Here is a 17,499-nt window from a genome sequence, read left to right as displayed (position 1 = left end):
GGTACGAGATGTGAAATATTGTTACTGTATAATATTGTTACTGTATATCTGTAGACTGGGTACGAGATGTGAAATATTGTTACTGTATAACATTAGACTGGGTATGAGATGTGAAATATTGTTACTGTATATCTGTAGACTGGGTATGAGATGTGAAATATTGTTACTGTATATCTGTAGACTGGGTATGAGATGTGAAATATTGTTACTGTATATCTGTAGACTGGGTATCATATGTGAAATATTGTTACTGTATAGCATTAGACTGGGTACGAGATGTGAAATATTGTTACTGTATAGTATTAGACTGGGTACGAGATGTGAAATATTGTTACTATATAGCTGTAGACTGGGTATGAGATGTGAAATATTGTTACTGTATAGCATTAGACTGGGTATGAGATGTGAAATATTGTTACTGTATGGCATTAGACTGGGTATGAGATGTGAAATATTGTTACTGTATGGTATTAGACTGGGTACAAGATGTGAAATATTGTTACTGTATAACATTAGACTGGGTATGAGATGTGAAATATTGTTACTGTATAACATTAGACTGGGTATGAGATGTGAAATATTGTTACTGTATATCTGTAGACTGGGTATGAGATGTGAAATATTGTTACTGTATATCTGTAGACTGGGTACGAGATGTGAAATATTGTTACTGTATATCTGTAGACTGGGTACGAGATGTGAAATATTGTTACTGTATAGCATTAGACTGGGTATGAGATGTGAAATATTGTTACTGTACTATATCTGTAGACTGGGTATGAGATGTGAAATATTATTACTGTATAGCATTAGACTGGGTATGAGATGTGAAATAGTGTTACTGTATAGCATTAGACTGGGTCCGAGATGTGAAATATTGTTACTGTATATCTGTAGACTGGGTATGAGATGTGAAATATTGTTACTGTATATCTGTAGACGGTACGAGATGTGAAATATTGTTACTGTATAGCATTAGACTGGGTATGAGATGTGAAATATTGTTACTGTATAGCTGTAGACTGGGTATGAGATGTGAAATATTGTTACTGTATATCTGTAGACGGTATGAGATGTGAAATATTGTTACTGTATAGCATTAGACTGGGTATGAGATGTGAAATATTGTCACTGTATAGCATTAGACTGGGTACGAGATGTGAAATATTGTTACTGTATATCTGTAGACTGGGTATGAGATGTGAACTATTGTTACTGTATATCTGTAGACGGTACGAGATGTGAAATATTGTTACTGTATAGCATTAGACTGGGTATGAGATGTGAAATATTGTTACTGTATAGCATTAGACTGGGTACGAGATGTGAAATATTGTTACTGTATATCTGTAGACGGTACGAGATGTGAAATATTCTTACTGTATAGCATTAGACTGGGTATGAGATGTGAAATATTGTTACTGTATAGCTGTAGACTGGATATGAGATGTGAAATATTGTTACTGTATATCTGTAGATGTGAAATATTGTTACTGTATAGCATTAGACTGGGTATGAGATGTGAAATATTGTTACTGTATATCTGTAGACTGGGTATGAGATGTGAAATATTGTTACTGTATAGCATTAGACTGGGTATGAGATGTGAAATATTGTTACTGTATAGCATTAGACTGGGTACGAGATGTGAAAATATTGTTAATGTATAGCATTAGACTGGGTATGAGATGTGAAATATTGTTACTGTATAGCATTAGACTGGGTACGAGATGTGAAATATTGTTACTGTATAGCATTAGACTGGGTACGAGATGTGAAATATTGTTACTGTATAGCATTAGACTGGGTACGAGATGTGAAATATTGTTACTGTATATCTGTAGACGGTACGAGATGTGAAATATTGTTACTGTATAGCATTAGACTGGGTACGAGATGTGAAATATTGTTACTGTATAGCATTAGACTGGGTACGAGATGTGAAATATTGTTACTGTATATCTGTAGACGGTACGAGATGTGAAATATTGTTACTGTATAGCATTAGACTGGGTACGAGATGTGAAATATTGTTACTGTATAGCATTAGACTGGGTATGAGATGTGAAATATTGTTACTGTATAGCTGTAGACTGGGTATGAGATGTGAAATATTGTTACTGTATATCTGTAGACGGTATGAGATGTGAAATATTGTCACTGTATAGCATTAGACTGGGTACGAGATGTGAAATATTGTTACTGTATAGCTGTAGACTGGGTACGAGATGTGAAATATTGTTACTGTATATCTGTAGACTGGGTATGAGATGTGAAATATTGTTACTGTATATCTGTAGACGGTACGAGATGTGAAATATTGTTACTGTATAGCATTAGACTGGGTACGAGATGTGAAATATTGTTACTGTATAGCTGTAGACTGGGTACGAGATGTGAAATATTGTTACTGTATAGCATTAGACTGGGTATGAGATGTGAAATATTATTACTGTATATCTGTAGACTGGGTACGAGATGTGAAATATTGTTACTGTATAGCATTAAACTGGGTACGAGATGGAAATGTTGTTACTTGTCACGTACTAGCAACTATGAATAACAACATAATTCAGGATATAAACAATAATTTTAATTTACAATAATCTCATAAATATTCACAAATATAACACACCATACCCTTTCATACCACCCATCGATTTCATATTTAACACAATCATTCATTCCCGCATACCATTCACAACAATAGTTTACAATATTATGTCGTCACATAATATTGCATAATAGTCCACCAACAAACTATCAATGAATCACACAAGTTGCAAAGTCATGTTATTACACAAGTAACCAGTTCTCAGTCCACGGAGCACCTAGTATCTACTTAGATACACCAAACACTGAATTCACCACCTCTCTCAGCTCTCCATCCAGTTTTCCATTGCATCATCTCTTACGAACTAAGAGACCCCTCAACATCACGAAAGACAGCCCTGACCCCGTGACGCACCTCTTGTTATAACTTCCACCGCACCTGGGGCACATCTCACGTAGCATAAAAACTACAACAAAAGATTATTGAAATCACCACATTGTACCACATCCATATTTAACCACATACCCGGTACTAGTTCACATACATACATACATGTATTACACGCTCATAAACTAGTTCAGTTATTAATACATTCAATTAATAATCCATTCCTTTCTTTGTTTACACAAACTCATAATATGCATACAATGTTTAAATACATAAAGATCCACAAACCAACATTTATCTCATACCACATATTTTACAAGCTTTAACATTTAAGCTTAATGTAAAACATATACACATGATTCTACTCACGCTCTTATACCAGCTTTTAATGTACACCCACATATCTCGTTCCAATATATTTTTCCAAACGTCTCTACCAAAGAATGTGTTACCAGTGACCAGTACACTACACCACACTGCTTTTATTCACCAAAACTACTCACACCCAAGCTCCCAAAGCATGCACCACACAGTATTTCATACCCACACTCTACAGTCATTCTCAACAACTACAAGCCAAGCTACAGCTCTTTTGTTCTATTGCATTAATAGTAACGCACAAGGCTGTCAATAATTATACACCAAGCTATTTCTGACTTCTAATGCTACATTGCCTCAGCTACATAAAACATACTGACAAAGTGAACAGTGACAATGTAGCTCAATACAAAAAATAATAATAATTTACAAAATACTGTATAGCATTAGACTGGGTATGAGATGTGAAATATTGTTACTGTATAGCATTAGACTGGGTATGAGATGTGAAATATTGTTACTGTATAGCATTAGACTGGGTACGAGATGTGAAATATTGTTACTGTATAGCATTAGACTGGGTACGAGATGTGAAATATTGTTACTGTATAGCATTAGACTGGGTACGAGATGTGAAATATTGTTACTGTATAGCATTAGTAGAGGGGATGATTTTCAGTTTCAGATTTTGCCAAATTCCGTTTCAGATTTTTGCAAATTCTGTTTTTTCCGTTTTTGTGTGTTCAATTAGTGTCATGTTTTATTATTATAAACTATATCCATTTATGTTTTATTGTTCCAGCTCTGAGCTGGTTTGCTATTGCCATTTTTTAAAATACCTGTAATCATTTTTGTTGAAACAAACTTTAAAAAAAGAAGTTAAGTAATATGTTTACTTGCCACTAATAAAGACAAAAAAGTGTTGTACCATATTGTTTGGCCTATTACAAGCACTGGTGTATAAACCACACCACTTGGTTTTAGACTAAGTTCCGACCTTTGTCCGTACGTAAACCGCACCTTTAAATAAGCCGCAGTTAAAACAAAGCCACAAACTTAATTATGGATAATTATTGTTTGTATTTAATAATAATAAAGAAATCCATTCTCCCTTAAATTCAAACCAGAAATAATTGTTGATTGTGTGAATTTCAGTTTCATTTCATCTAATGGATTATGGGTAAATTTCGTAAACAAAACACTGTTGACAAACCCTGCTATTAATTTTACAAAAATATGAACAAGAACTTCGTAATGCATTGTTCATAATCTTACATTAGTTGCACAATTTTATTTTATTTTTAAATAAATATATAAATAAATACATAACATTTTATTTGTTCCAGTATGATTACAAAGCGTGATTTCCCCCCCCCCCCCCCAAAAAAAAAAGAGAAAAAAGTGCACAAGTAAGAATTACTAGTACTCACTCGATTACACATGTAATTTTATGTTTCTCTGTAACTTAACTAGCGTGCCGTGTGCACAATTTACATATTCAAACGAGGTTGGGTCAAGCTGGATATAGACCAGTGGTATTGAACCGGAACTAAGCACTGTCCTGTCCTTTGTTTACAGTTTCGACATTGTTTTATAACTTTTAATAGGCAGCCTTTTAAAAAATATATTTGCTGAGAATTATATATTCAGAGCCGGTTTAAGGATCTGCGGGGCCTACGTAGCACAAATAACAATGGGGCCCAATTCCCAAGATATATATTTTGCAACAGGGGAAAAATAAATGTACACATCACCATGGGACCCTCTGAATCATGGGGATTGTAGCATGTGCTACTAGAATAAACTGATAACAAGAAAAGTAAAATACTATTTGTGTGTGTAATTTAAAAACCAGTAAATTTCATAGTATGAAAAAAGGCGTTCCCGTGAGATGGACTATAAAAGTAAAATGCTTCCATACAGATTAATGAATGTGCCCGAAGTTTTACGAAAATTACGTTTTCCAACAAAATCATCGTGTAAACCAGTTATGCTTACTAATCGTAATAAGTATTATTAAAAAATATCAAAATTGAATGTACAAGAAATCTTATTATATAATCAACATTCTAAAATTGTATTAGTACATGTTTATTTTTATAGGTCAAGTTAAATTTCACTGTGTAAAGTGACACGGGTAAACAGTCACATGCTTTGTTGCAAGCTTAAGGCAATTAAGCTTAACTTCCAAGAATGAACGGTTCTGAAAGTGTTTGGGCATACAGTGTGCTCCACGAAAGTTGGCATACAAAAAGACTATACATATATTATTAATATTGAATCTTAAAACTACCAAAAAGATTTATAATGGTGCTTGAACCAAAAATACAATTTTTTAAGGTTATTTTTAAATCGCGAATTCCGTTTCAGTTACTAAATTCCGCAATTCCGTCCGTTTTCCCAGGATCACGGAAAATCATTCCCTCTACATTAGACTGGGTACGAGATGGAAATATTGTTACTGTATAGCATTAGACTGGGTACGAGATGGGAAATATTGTTACTGTATATAGCATTAGACTGGGTACGAGATGTGAAATATTGTTACTGTATAGCATTAGACTGGGTACGAGATGTGAAATATTGTTACTGTATATCTGTAGACGGTATGAGATGTGAAATATTGTTACTGTAATAGCATTAGACTGGGTACGAGATGTGAAATATTGTCACTGTATAGCATTAGACTGGGTACGAGATGTGAAATATTGTTACTGTATAGCATTAGACTGGGTACGAGATGGGAAATATTGTTACTGTATAGCATTAGACTGGGTACGAGATGTGAAATATTGTTACTGTATAGCTGTAGACTGGGTACGAGATGTGAAATATTGTTACTGTATAGCATTAGACTGGGTACGAGATGTGAAATATTGTTACTGTATAGCATTAGACTGGGTACGAGATGTGAAATATTGTTACTGTATAGCATTAGACTGGGTACGAGATGGCAATATTGTTACTGTATAGCATTAGACTGGGTACAAGATGTGAAATATTGTTACTGTAATAGCATTAGACTGGGTACGTGATGGAAATATTGTTACTGTATAGCATTAGACTGGGTACGAGATGGCAATATTGTTACTGTATATAGCATTAGACTGGGTACGAGATGTGAAATATTGTTACTGTATAGCATTAGACTGGGCACTACATGGAAATATTGTTACTGTATAGCATTAGACTGGGTATGAGATGTGAAATATTGTTACTGTATAGCATTAGACTGGGTACGTGATGGAAATATTGTTACTGTATAGCATTAGACTGGGTATGAGATGTGAAATATTGTTACTGTATAGCATTAGACTGGGTAAGTGATGGCATATTGACTGGGCATTAGACTGGGCACTGATGGAAATATTGTTACTGTATAGCATTAGACTGGGTATGAGATGTGAAATATTGTTACTGTATAGCATTAGACTGGGTACGTGATGGAAATATTGTTACTGTATAGCATTAGACTGGGTATGAGATGTGAAATATTGTTACTGTATAGCTGTAGACTTGGTACGAGATGGGAAATATTATTACTGTATAGCATTAGACTGGGTACGAGATGGCAATATTGTTACTGTATAGCATTAGACTGGGTACAAGATGTGAAATATTGTTACTGTAATAGCATTAGACTGGGTACGTGATGGAAATATTGTTACTGTATAGCATTAGACTGGGTACGAGATGGCAATATTGTTACTGTATATAGCATTAGACTGGGTACGAGATGTGAAATATTGTTACTGTATAGCATTAGACTGGGCACTACATGGAAATATTGTTACTGTATAGCATTAGACTGGGTATGAGATGTGAAATATTGTTACTGTATAGCATTAGACTGGGTACGTGATGGAAATATTGTTACTGTATAGCATTAGACTGGGTATGAGATGTGAAATATTGTTACTGTATAGCATTAGACTGGGTAAGTGATGGAAATATTGTTACTGTATAGCATTAGACTGGGCACTACATGGAAATATTGTTACTGTATAGCATTAGACTGGGTATGAGATGTGAAATATTGTTACTGTATAGCATTAGACTGGGTACGTGATGGAAATATTGTTACTGTATAGCATTAGACTGGGTATGAGATGTGAAATATTGTTACTGTATAGCTGTAGACTTGGTACGAGATGGGAAATATTATTACTGTATAGCATTAGACTGGGTACGAGATGGAAATATTGTTACAAAATATGTTTGCAGACGTTTAGCAAAAAAAATGGCTGGCGGCACGTTTCAATGTTACTTTATGACCGGCCTCGGTGGCGTTGTAGTTAGGCCATCGGTCTACAGGCTGGTAGGTACTGGGTTCGGATCCCAGTTGAGGCATGGGATTTTTAATCCAGATACCGACTCCAAACCCTGAGTGAGTGCTCCGCAAGGCTCAGTGGGTAGATGTCAACCACTTGCAGCGACCAGTGATCCATAACTGGTTCAACAAAGGCCATGGTTTGTGCTATCCTGCCTGTGGGAAGCGCAAAGAAAAGATCCCTTGCTGCCAATCGGAAAGAGTAGCCCATGTAGTGGCGACAGCGGGTTTCCTCTCAAAATCTGTGTGGTCCGTAACTATATGTCTGACACCATATAACCGTAAATAAAATGTGTTGAGTGCGTCGTTAAATAAAACATTTCTTTCTTTGTTACTTTATGTCCGCTGACTGGCCTCGATGGCGTCGTGGCAGGCCATCGGTCTACAGGCTGGTAGGTACTGGGTTCGGATCCCAGTCGAGGCATGGGATTTTTAATCCAGATACCGACTCCAAACTCAGAGTGAGTGCTCCGCAAGGCTCAATGGGTAGGTGTAAACCACTTGCAACGACCAGTGATCCATAACTGGTTCAACAAAAGCCATGGTTTGTGCTAGTGGGAAGCACAAATAAAAGATCCCTTGCTGCTAATCGGAAGAGTAGCCCATGTAGTGGCGACAGCGGGTTTCCTCTCAAAATCTGTGTGGTCCGTAACCATATGTCTGACGCCATATAACCGTAAATAAAATGTGTTGAGTGCGTCGTTAAATAAAACATTTCTTTCTTTCTTTCTTTCTTATGTCCGCTGTGTCATGCGCATACTTCACATATTGCAGACGACTGATAAAAATAAATAACATATGCACATTCATTAACGTCTGGCTGAAATACAAATATTTAAATGAAGTTTTATTTGATTTTTTTTTTAAAGATAAAAAAAAAAAAAAAATAGGCGTAGGCTTATTCTAGCTATTATCATTTCTTTTCCTTCTTTTTATTATTCTGTCTAAATTTTATTTCTTTTCTTGTTTTTTGAAGAAAGTTTAAAATTATACGATTGCCATTTTTAGGACTTCACGTAAGCTTTGTAGACTAACAGTTATGAACTAATCGAGACAATTTTACTGACTTTGCTGATTTCCGTAACGAGTTCATTTGTGTAGGCTACAGAAGCCACTATTTAATTCAATCCCTTTTGTCTTTTTGTCATAGCTATATGAACAGTATAAATGAGTTATCCTTATCAGACGTTGTGATCTATTACCATACAAAAGTGGACTATTTTTAATTAATAATAAATTAAATAGGCAAAGAAGTTTTGATCGGATTGGTACATCTTCGAAGATATCTATTAAGCCAGTGTTTTCTGATTTGTTTAGCAAAGATATGTACCAGTCATATGCAGTCTATAACCCCCAACCCCACTGAAATCCCTGCACACGCGCCTTGGAAACCCGCTACATTTTAAAAATATTTTTTTATTATTATTTTTTAGCAAGGGATCATTTATATGTACCATCCCACAGACAGGATATCACATACCATGGCCTTTTATATACCAGTCATGGCGCACTGGCTGGAACAATCCCGCCGATGGGATTGATCCTAGAACGACCGCGCATTAATAAAAAAACACCACATTTTTAGGTCTAAGCAATGAATAGAAATAACATATAGTCTTCATAAATGTTAGGTATATCGAACATACCACCCTCTTTCTCTACCCCTAGAGCGTTACATAATTATTAACACCCCCTTACATGTAACGTGTATGCCAACCGCTGGTCACTGTCAAAATTTCAAGGCAAATCCCCCACCGACCCCTGGAAAGGTATTGTACCATACCTCTATGGATATAAATATATTTTGGAGGTATGAGACGACCCCTTAATCAAGACAGTTAAATTTGTTCAAAATGACGTGAGAAGCTCAGCGCCTGCGCAAATCATGTGTAAAAAATTCCCAGTTCTACTGGCGTCCCCCTAATTGAAGAAAAACAAGCTGTCCATTGGGTTTGCAGTTGACCTAGATAATGTAGGTAAGCGAGCATTGCGAAATTATAGCAATGTGGTGGGCCTTTTATGTACCAAACAGAACTGGATCATCTATTCTAAATGCTTAAATAATAAAAATACTCCAGACACTGCAGCTTTAAAAGACAAGGTCTGTCAAAGTAATATATTAACTGCCCCTACCAACATTGCTGTCTTTGATTTTGATCAGGGAATAGTTTGTTATTCAGATGTATTCCAGTTTGTACATAATTAGCTGAAAAAGATGCATTTTCATATTCATATATAAACACTCTACACAGTACTGCATAAAACAAGTTTGGCTAAAACAATATTATTATGGCTAATAAAAATCCAATTTGGCAAATATTTTGGCTACAGGTATTTTTGATCCTGGGTGAGCCCTGAGTTCATTAAAATATTATGACTGTAACAGCCTAAGCAAAGATGAGCTGTAGATAAATAATGTTAAAAAAGGAATAAAACTAAACTGATAAGTAATGATAATAATAAAAACATGTTAAATTTCAGTTTCAGTTTAATGACAGTTCAAAATTATATTCATAAAACGTTTATGAAATATGTGGGCACCCAAGAGATGATGTTGGACAACCAAACTGCAGCTACTGGTTGCCCACTGGGCAACCATAACAATTTCACACCCTTGAATTTGAGGTGGAATTTTAAATATTCCACCATTGCATACATTACATATTTTAAATATTCCACCATTGAATACATTACATATGGGGGCAGCTAGTATCCCTTTGAGTTCCTGTGTAGAAAGAAGAGAAAGAGTTCCATCAAAGTGTTAGTTGACAGTTACTGAGCGCAGAGATCCTGTGTAACAAGAAAGAAGAGAAAGAGTTCCATCAAAGTGTTAGTTGACAGTTACTGAGCGCAGAGTTCCTGTGTAACAAGAAAGAAGAGAAAGAGTTCCATCAAAGTGTTAGTTGACAGTTACTGAGCGCAGAGTTCCTGTGTAACAAGAAAGAAGAGAAAGAGTTCCATCAAAGTGTTAGTTGACAGTTACTGAGCGCAGAGTTCCTGTGCAACAAGAAAGAAGAAAAAGAGTTCCACCAAAGTGTTAGTTGACAGTTACTGAGCGCAGAGTTCCTGTGCAACAAGAAAGAAGAGAAAGAGTTCCATCAAAGTGTTAGTTGACAGTTACTGAGCGCAGAGTTCCTGTGCAACAAGAAAGAAGAGAAAGAGTTCCATCAAAGTGTTAGTTGACAGTTACTGAGCGCAGAGTTCCTGTGCAACAAGAAAGAAGAGAAAGAGTTCCATCAAAGTGTTAGTTGACAGTTACTGAGCGCATAGTTCCTGTGCAACAAGAAAGAAGAGAAAGAGTTCCACCAAAGTGTTAGTTGACAGTTACTGAGCGCAGAGTTCCTGTGCAACAAGAAAGAAGAGAAAGAGTTCCATCAAAGTGTTAGTTGACAGTTACTGAGCGCAGAGTTCCTGTGCAACAAGAAAGAAGAGAAAGAGTTCCATCAAAGTGTTAGTTGACAGTTACTGAGCGCAGAGTTCCTGTGCAACAAGAAAGAAGAGAAAGAGTTCCATCAAAGTGTTAGTTGACAGTTACTGAGCGCAGAGTTCCTGTGCAACAAGAAAGAAGAAAAAGAGTTCCACCAAAGTGTTAGTTGACAGTTACTGAGCGCAGAGTTCCTGTGCAACAAGAAAGAAGAGAAAGAGTTCCACAAAGTGTTAGTTGACAGTTACTGAGCGCAGAGTTCCTGTGCAACAAGAAAGAAGAGAAAGAGTTCCACCAAAGTGTTAGTTGACAGTTACTGAGCGCAGAGTTCCTGTGCAACAAGAAAGAAGAGAAAGAGTTCCACCAAAGTGTTAGTTGACAGTTACTGAGCGCAGAGTTCCTGTGCAACAAGAAAGAAGAGAAAGAGTTCCATCAAAGTGTTAGTTGACAGTTACTGAGCGCAGAGTTCCTGTGCAACAAGAAAGAAGAGAAAGAGTTCCACCAAAGTTTTAGTTGACAGTTACTGAGCGCAGAGTTCCTGTGCAACAAGAAAGAAGAGAAAGAGTTCCACCAAAGTGTTAGTTGACAGTTACTGAGACGACATTCTGAGCGCAGAGGCTGCATACATGCTAATGTGAAACAGACTCTTGCATATTTATACAAGCTGCATATGCTACAAGACATTACTAAAGAATTGAGATTAGAAATGAAGACCCACTCGCCACCAGGATCCCATATGAACATTTGTAGGTCTTCATATAGATGTATATGCTTGGATGCAGTTACTTTTGCACGGACTTCGGACAGTTATAAAAACAATGCATGGCTGGCCTTTGTTGCTTTGACCAAAAATACCCAGTACCAGATAGTCTGAACGATGTACTAACATCCATTCAGACATACATTATAGGTATATTACCACGGAAGAGCAGAGAATGGTGTAAACAGAGCCAGAAAAATCATGTTCACACAAAAAGGCAGAGGAATAGAAAATATTCCAACAACAAAGGATACAGTAGTTCTATGTGTGGGATACGAATCAGACCTTGGCATTGTACAATAGATGGACCATTGAGTGGTAGGTAAAATGTCTAATATTAATGAGCTACAAATTAAGGACACTGCAGATGCACAGAAACACAACAATCTTCAAGTCTGGTGGGTGTGGCAGACCTGTCAACCTTTAGTTAAGAGAAAGCAGGAGATGTGTGTTGAAAAAGCAGGAGATTTTGTCAAAAAGCAGATTTTTTAAATGCACACGATTTAACAAGTTTTTAAAAAGTATTACAATAAGTTATGTGAACACTGCATAATGCCATGTATATTTGTCAACTTTAAATCTTGGCATTAAAAAAAAAAAAAAAAAAAAAATATATATACAGTCAAACCCGCTTATTTGCATACCCTCGGTGCTGCTCGATTTTGTGCAATTAACCGGGTTAGTCGATTAACCGATAGAGTACCGACTTTCACTTTGTAACAGCCATCCAACTACAAAGTGGCATGGGAGACAGTCTAGCATAATGCGGTACTTCATACCGGAACTATTACAGTTAACACATGTCACATGCAGTTGGATATATATAAATGTAAAAATATATATCTATTGATATACATATAATTAGCATGACGTTTTTGTTTTAATCCAGAAATCATTTTAAAAAAACAAAAAACCAACAACGTCCGTTTTCTAAAAACACAAACTTTGTGCATTAAAAAAAAAACACTGACCATCCACTAGTGTAAACAAAGTGTATTAGCCATTTAGTTAATGAGATAAACTTGAAACAACAGAACCATCAAAAAGTTCACGTTTCATCGGTGCACGTGTTTACAAAATGACGTCAGTTTCCGGAATTACCGGGCTGTTGATTGACCGAATGCGCCGTACCATAGAATTACGTGAACTTGTATGAATTTGCTGGTATGGTGTTCTTTCCATCCCAAAAGATATGGCAAGCTTTGGTATTATTTGTGATCCCCAAATAATGACTTTGCTATTGTTAAGTAATTAAAGTTAAGCTCGGCTAGTGAGTCGTTATCAGTTCCAGCAGCCTGCATTGCATGCATGACCAGTCTAACACAATTGACTGACCTTCATGGTGCGGTCCGACTGATTGGTGTCTAACAATATAGCAGAAACTTAGGGACGATCCATAAATAACGGTCTTTGTTATGTTTGTTTTTTGACGACCTCCCCCACCAGTCTCTTTTTTTTCCGCTACATTTTCCGGGAAGCAAGTGATAAATCGTTTCTTTTGCGTTTAACAGATATAGCGTACACTGCATCTAATGAATAAGTGAAAAACAACCCTTTCTCGGTCACATTTATTAAAAACATAACCGCCTAGGACGATTGATCTGTAATCTTTTAATTACTAACAAGGCTTCTCAACATAACGTAATTGATACAGAACAATGATTGCCCTGAACACGTCAATCGAATAGGGCCTCAATAGTTGAGTGTGCATGCGTACAAGCGCACAGGCGGTACTTCTAAAAATAATAGTCGGAGAGTTACCTGTTATTGAGATGGCCTCTGATTAACAGCAATATATTGCAAACAAAACATTAGGTCTTAGGTTTATTCAACTTAATTATGTCATTCTTGAAATCTTGTAGTCAGGTATTGTGATTCACCAGTAGTAACGTGCACACCATCTCATTTGCATGCCACACGTCGACTCTGTAAACAGCGATTACAGTCGGCTTGCCACACAGTGAGCTCAAACAAAACAGATTAATCGGTGATTTATTTGAGTTTTTTTGCCAAAGTTTGAAAGACTTTCTCAGTCATTTGTGACATTAATTTAGCACAAAAAAAACAACAATTCGTTATTTATATGTGCAAATAACCGATATATAGCCTGTAGTCTGTGCAATTAACCGGATGTTTTGTAGTGTTATAAGGGCAAATGGTTCAGTGTTGGGTGAAAATAGTCGATTAACCGAATTATGCTATAAACCGATGTGCAAATAAGTGGAGTTGACTGTATATATATATATATATATATCATATAATATCTTACAATTTCAGTGCAATCAAAGTATGTGATATTTTTCATATCACATACTTTAAGAATTTGATAACTTTGCAAATTAGATGTAAATTAATCGAGGTCACCGCACTAGGTTTATTGACATTTAAGCAAATGTACTAGGGTGACACTCCATAATTGACATATGCATTCATAGTCATCAAATAAAACCATTTCAATAGCAATTTTACACTGAAAGCTGTCCAACGTTCAGAAAACAAAAAAACATTATGCCCTAGTTTATTTTGATGTAAGGACATCCAAAATGATGTCATTCGAATTTGACGTCATTTCCATTCAAAAAGACACTGTGCCATATATTCTTACGTCATTTGAATATCTAGTAATGGCGGATTGGAATTAAAGTTGTGTGTACAGTTTACAAAATCACGTTGTATTAAGCTTAAGATTATATGATAAAGAGATTATTACCGTCGTGTGTTTCGGTATCGTCAATATCATATATTAGGAATAAAAATAATGTATTATGTTCACCAGAGGCTCGCATAATACAATTTTTATTCCTAATATATGATATTGACGATACCGAAAAACACTGGTAATAACCTCGCTATATATAATATTATTATGATTTAATACATATTTTAAAAAATAACCCTTTTATTAAAAAATGTTAGAACACTAAAAAAAATAAAAAAAACATTAATTAGTACCATTGCGGTATTACACTTACAGGTTACGTTGCATCATCGTTATTTGTGGTTTGTGAAAAGTAGACCTAAGACAAATTTAGATAGATCTTATAAACTGATATTCAGTTTTTACTATATAATAAGGTACAGTGGTGTGGCACTTATTTAAAATCATCATAACCAAGCAATAAACATTGTATTTCCACTAATCATAAGTAAAAGCTCACCCTGTGAAATATACCGGAATTATACTGTGAGTAACTTTATATCCAACATAACATTTATTAATTGTACGAAAATAATTCCTTAAACTGTACTCTTGTTACCAACATTTTACTGCACAAACCTACAAATCTAACTAATACAAGTATTGTTTATATAACTAATTGGTCTTTTCGTGGTCTTGCTTTAACGTGATTTTGACACGGTGTGTGGTCGCTCTGGCACTTCCAGCCATAGAACTTTGCATTATGTAAGCTAGTGGGACGACATTTTACAAGTCAGAGGTGTTATTAGGACTAAATTGGATAGTTTTATATATGGCAACACTGAATGTCAATACACAGTCACGGTAGCTTGAATTTTTTTATGCTTAGAAAATAACAGTTTCCCGGGAGAAACGTTTTTCCAGCGGGAGACTTGGTCAAATACCGGGAGTCTCCCGCGGAATCCAGGAGGGTTGACAGGTCTGGGGTGTGGTCAAGAATTGGAAATCTATAATTTGCAGGACCTGATACTGACATTAACTCAGGCTTTGTTGTACAAAATGTAAAATATGAATTATAAAAGTGAATAATTGTATTTGCATGCATCATATGGAACTAATGTTCGATTACATTAAAAAAAAAATTGTAATAGTTCACTTCAAATTAATTTATTCCATATATAATCTTTGCATAATTATGTTTTGCTTGAGAATATCAAAATAACAGTGTGCTGGACTCCATGTAAACTGTGGCTTTTCCAACAATCCATTGTAAAATAAACAGAAAGCAGAAAAATCTACTTCAAATACATGTATTCACCAAAACAGCAGTCAGTTTTTCACTTTCAATGAATTACTGCATGCAAAAGATGTTCCTGATCTGTTTGTCGACCTCTACAGATTTTCTGATAAAATGTATATTTTTTACTAGTAAAATTATTATTTTATTCTATTTGTTTTGTATAGTTGAATGTATAATCGTCACATTTCAAAATAAAAATTAGTGGGAAACTGCTATTAACAACTTTGACAGAGTCTCATTACAAATTTTTGTTGATTTCTTTTCAGTTATAACCCTGAAATGACCTCTAGAGGTAATCTAAGATCAATTTTCTAATTATATTTTGAATTCTAGAGGTTCATTCATAGAAATAGCTAAACATAAAATGAAAATAAAATATTGTTTAGCGTTATTTTGTCCATGCTTTTTTATAGGGAAATTACTATGGCGGCCATTTTGAAAAATGGTCACCATTGCCAACCCAGGTTGTATTGAGAATGCCTCCAGTCTTAGAATTAATATCTCTGATGTATAGTATGTTTGTGCCAACTTTCATGCTTTTATCAAAAAGTGCACGATTCATTCACATATACCTCTGCATTATTTTGGTTAGTGTGAATTAGAAACATAAATTGTACAGTTAGCTTTACCTTATGTGTATTTGGTTGCTAACATTATGTGTATTTGGTTCAGCTAGGGACGAATACGAATTCAACTAAGATACAGATTGATGTTCGCTGCCCCAGAGTAACTCTTTTTTTCTTTAATTATATTTCCGTTTCCGGTGAGTGCCCTGTGAAAAATGGCGGGAAATATGAATTGGGGAATGCACTGTATACAGTGTACAGTATGTCGACTGGCGTGATGTCGGGTGAGATATCTCGCCTGCAGTAGTCAGATGGTTAAAAACCTGGTCACATGCAATGCATATAACCCATGGGTTAACCCAGGCATGAGAAAGTGGTCCACAGTGTTTTGAGAGGAAATCTGCAATTAGTAGCAAGGGATCTTTTATATGCCCCATCCAACAGACAGGATAGTACATACCAAGGATTTTGATATACCAGCCTCGGTGCACTGGCTGAAATGGGAAATAGCCTGTTGTGGATCGATCCTAGACGGACGGCGCATCATGCGAGCTCTTCACCGCCGAGCCACATCACGACCCTCTAAGACTGTCAGAATTACCAAATATTTAACATCCAGTAGCCAATAAATGAATGTGATCTAGTAGTGTTGTCAAACACATCAAACTAACTGTTATCATGAAATGTATCTACTCAGTAATTGTTTCACCGAATGATTCATTTATTATTAACAACAATTTATTTCCAGACTGTACTCGACCCATCCTGAGAGGACCCTATAAGATCCCCGATAGTGCATGGACATATGTATCATATACTGATGCCGGAGTGATGCGGAATCTTCCAATTCGGTTTCCACTTGACCTTTCTGATGACTTGCAGTATTACGAGATTAGACAATTGGATTTGTATTTTCAGGCATATAAAATCATTGTGAATTTTATGTTGTTTTTAAAGTTGATATTCACTATCATCATTCTTTACTCTTTTCCTTCCTTCCTTTTTAAAGTTGATATTCACTATCATCATTCTTTACTCTTTTCCTTCCTTCCTTTTTAAAGTTGATATTCACTATCATCATTCTTTACTCTTTTCCTTCCTTCCTTTTTAAAGTTGATATTCACTATCATCATTCTCTTTTCCTTCCTTCCTTTTTAAAGTTGATATTCACTATTATCATTCTTTACTCTTTTCCTTCCTTCCTTTTTAAACTTGATATTCA

The 17,499-nt window shown here is 35.6% G+C and overlaps 1 protein-coding gene and 1 long non-coding RNA gene across 2 annotated transcripts in view; one reads left to right on the top strand and one right to left on the bottom strand.

Moving 5' to 3' along the window:
- LOC121385157 overlaps window positions 1-17,428 on the top strand; it is a 60,079-nt gene extending 42,651 nt beyond the window's left edge. Inside the window, exon 9 of the mRNA XM_041515695.1 lies at window positions 17,026-17,428. Coding sequence (XP_041371629.1) covers window positions 17,026-17,336 — 311 coding nt within the window. The 3' untranslated portion in view covers window positions 17,337-17,428. The remainder of the gene's footprint in view (window positions 1-17,025) is intronic.
- On the bottom strand, window positions 2,579-3,669 carry LOC121385333. The gene is made up of 2 exons (XR_005959527.1): window positions 3,311-3,669; window positions 2,579-3,020 (listed from the first exon to the last, which is right to left on the bottom strand). It is a non-coding gene; the product is annotated as an uncharacterized LOC121385333 (long non-coding RNA).
- Window positions 17,429-17,499: the final 71 nt, after the last annotated feature.

Source organism: Gigantopelta aegis, chromosome 11 (assembly GCF_016097555.1).
Source record: "Gigantopelta aegis isolate Gae_Host chromosome 11, Gae_host_genome, whole genome shotgun sequence".
NCBI lineage: Eukaryota > Metazoa > Mollusca > Gastropoda > Neomphalida > Peltospiridae > Gigantopelta > Gigantopelta aegis.
The sequence above is the reverse complement of the archived record's forward strand: the minus strand, read 5'-3'. Positions and strand labels throughout refer to the sequence as shown.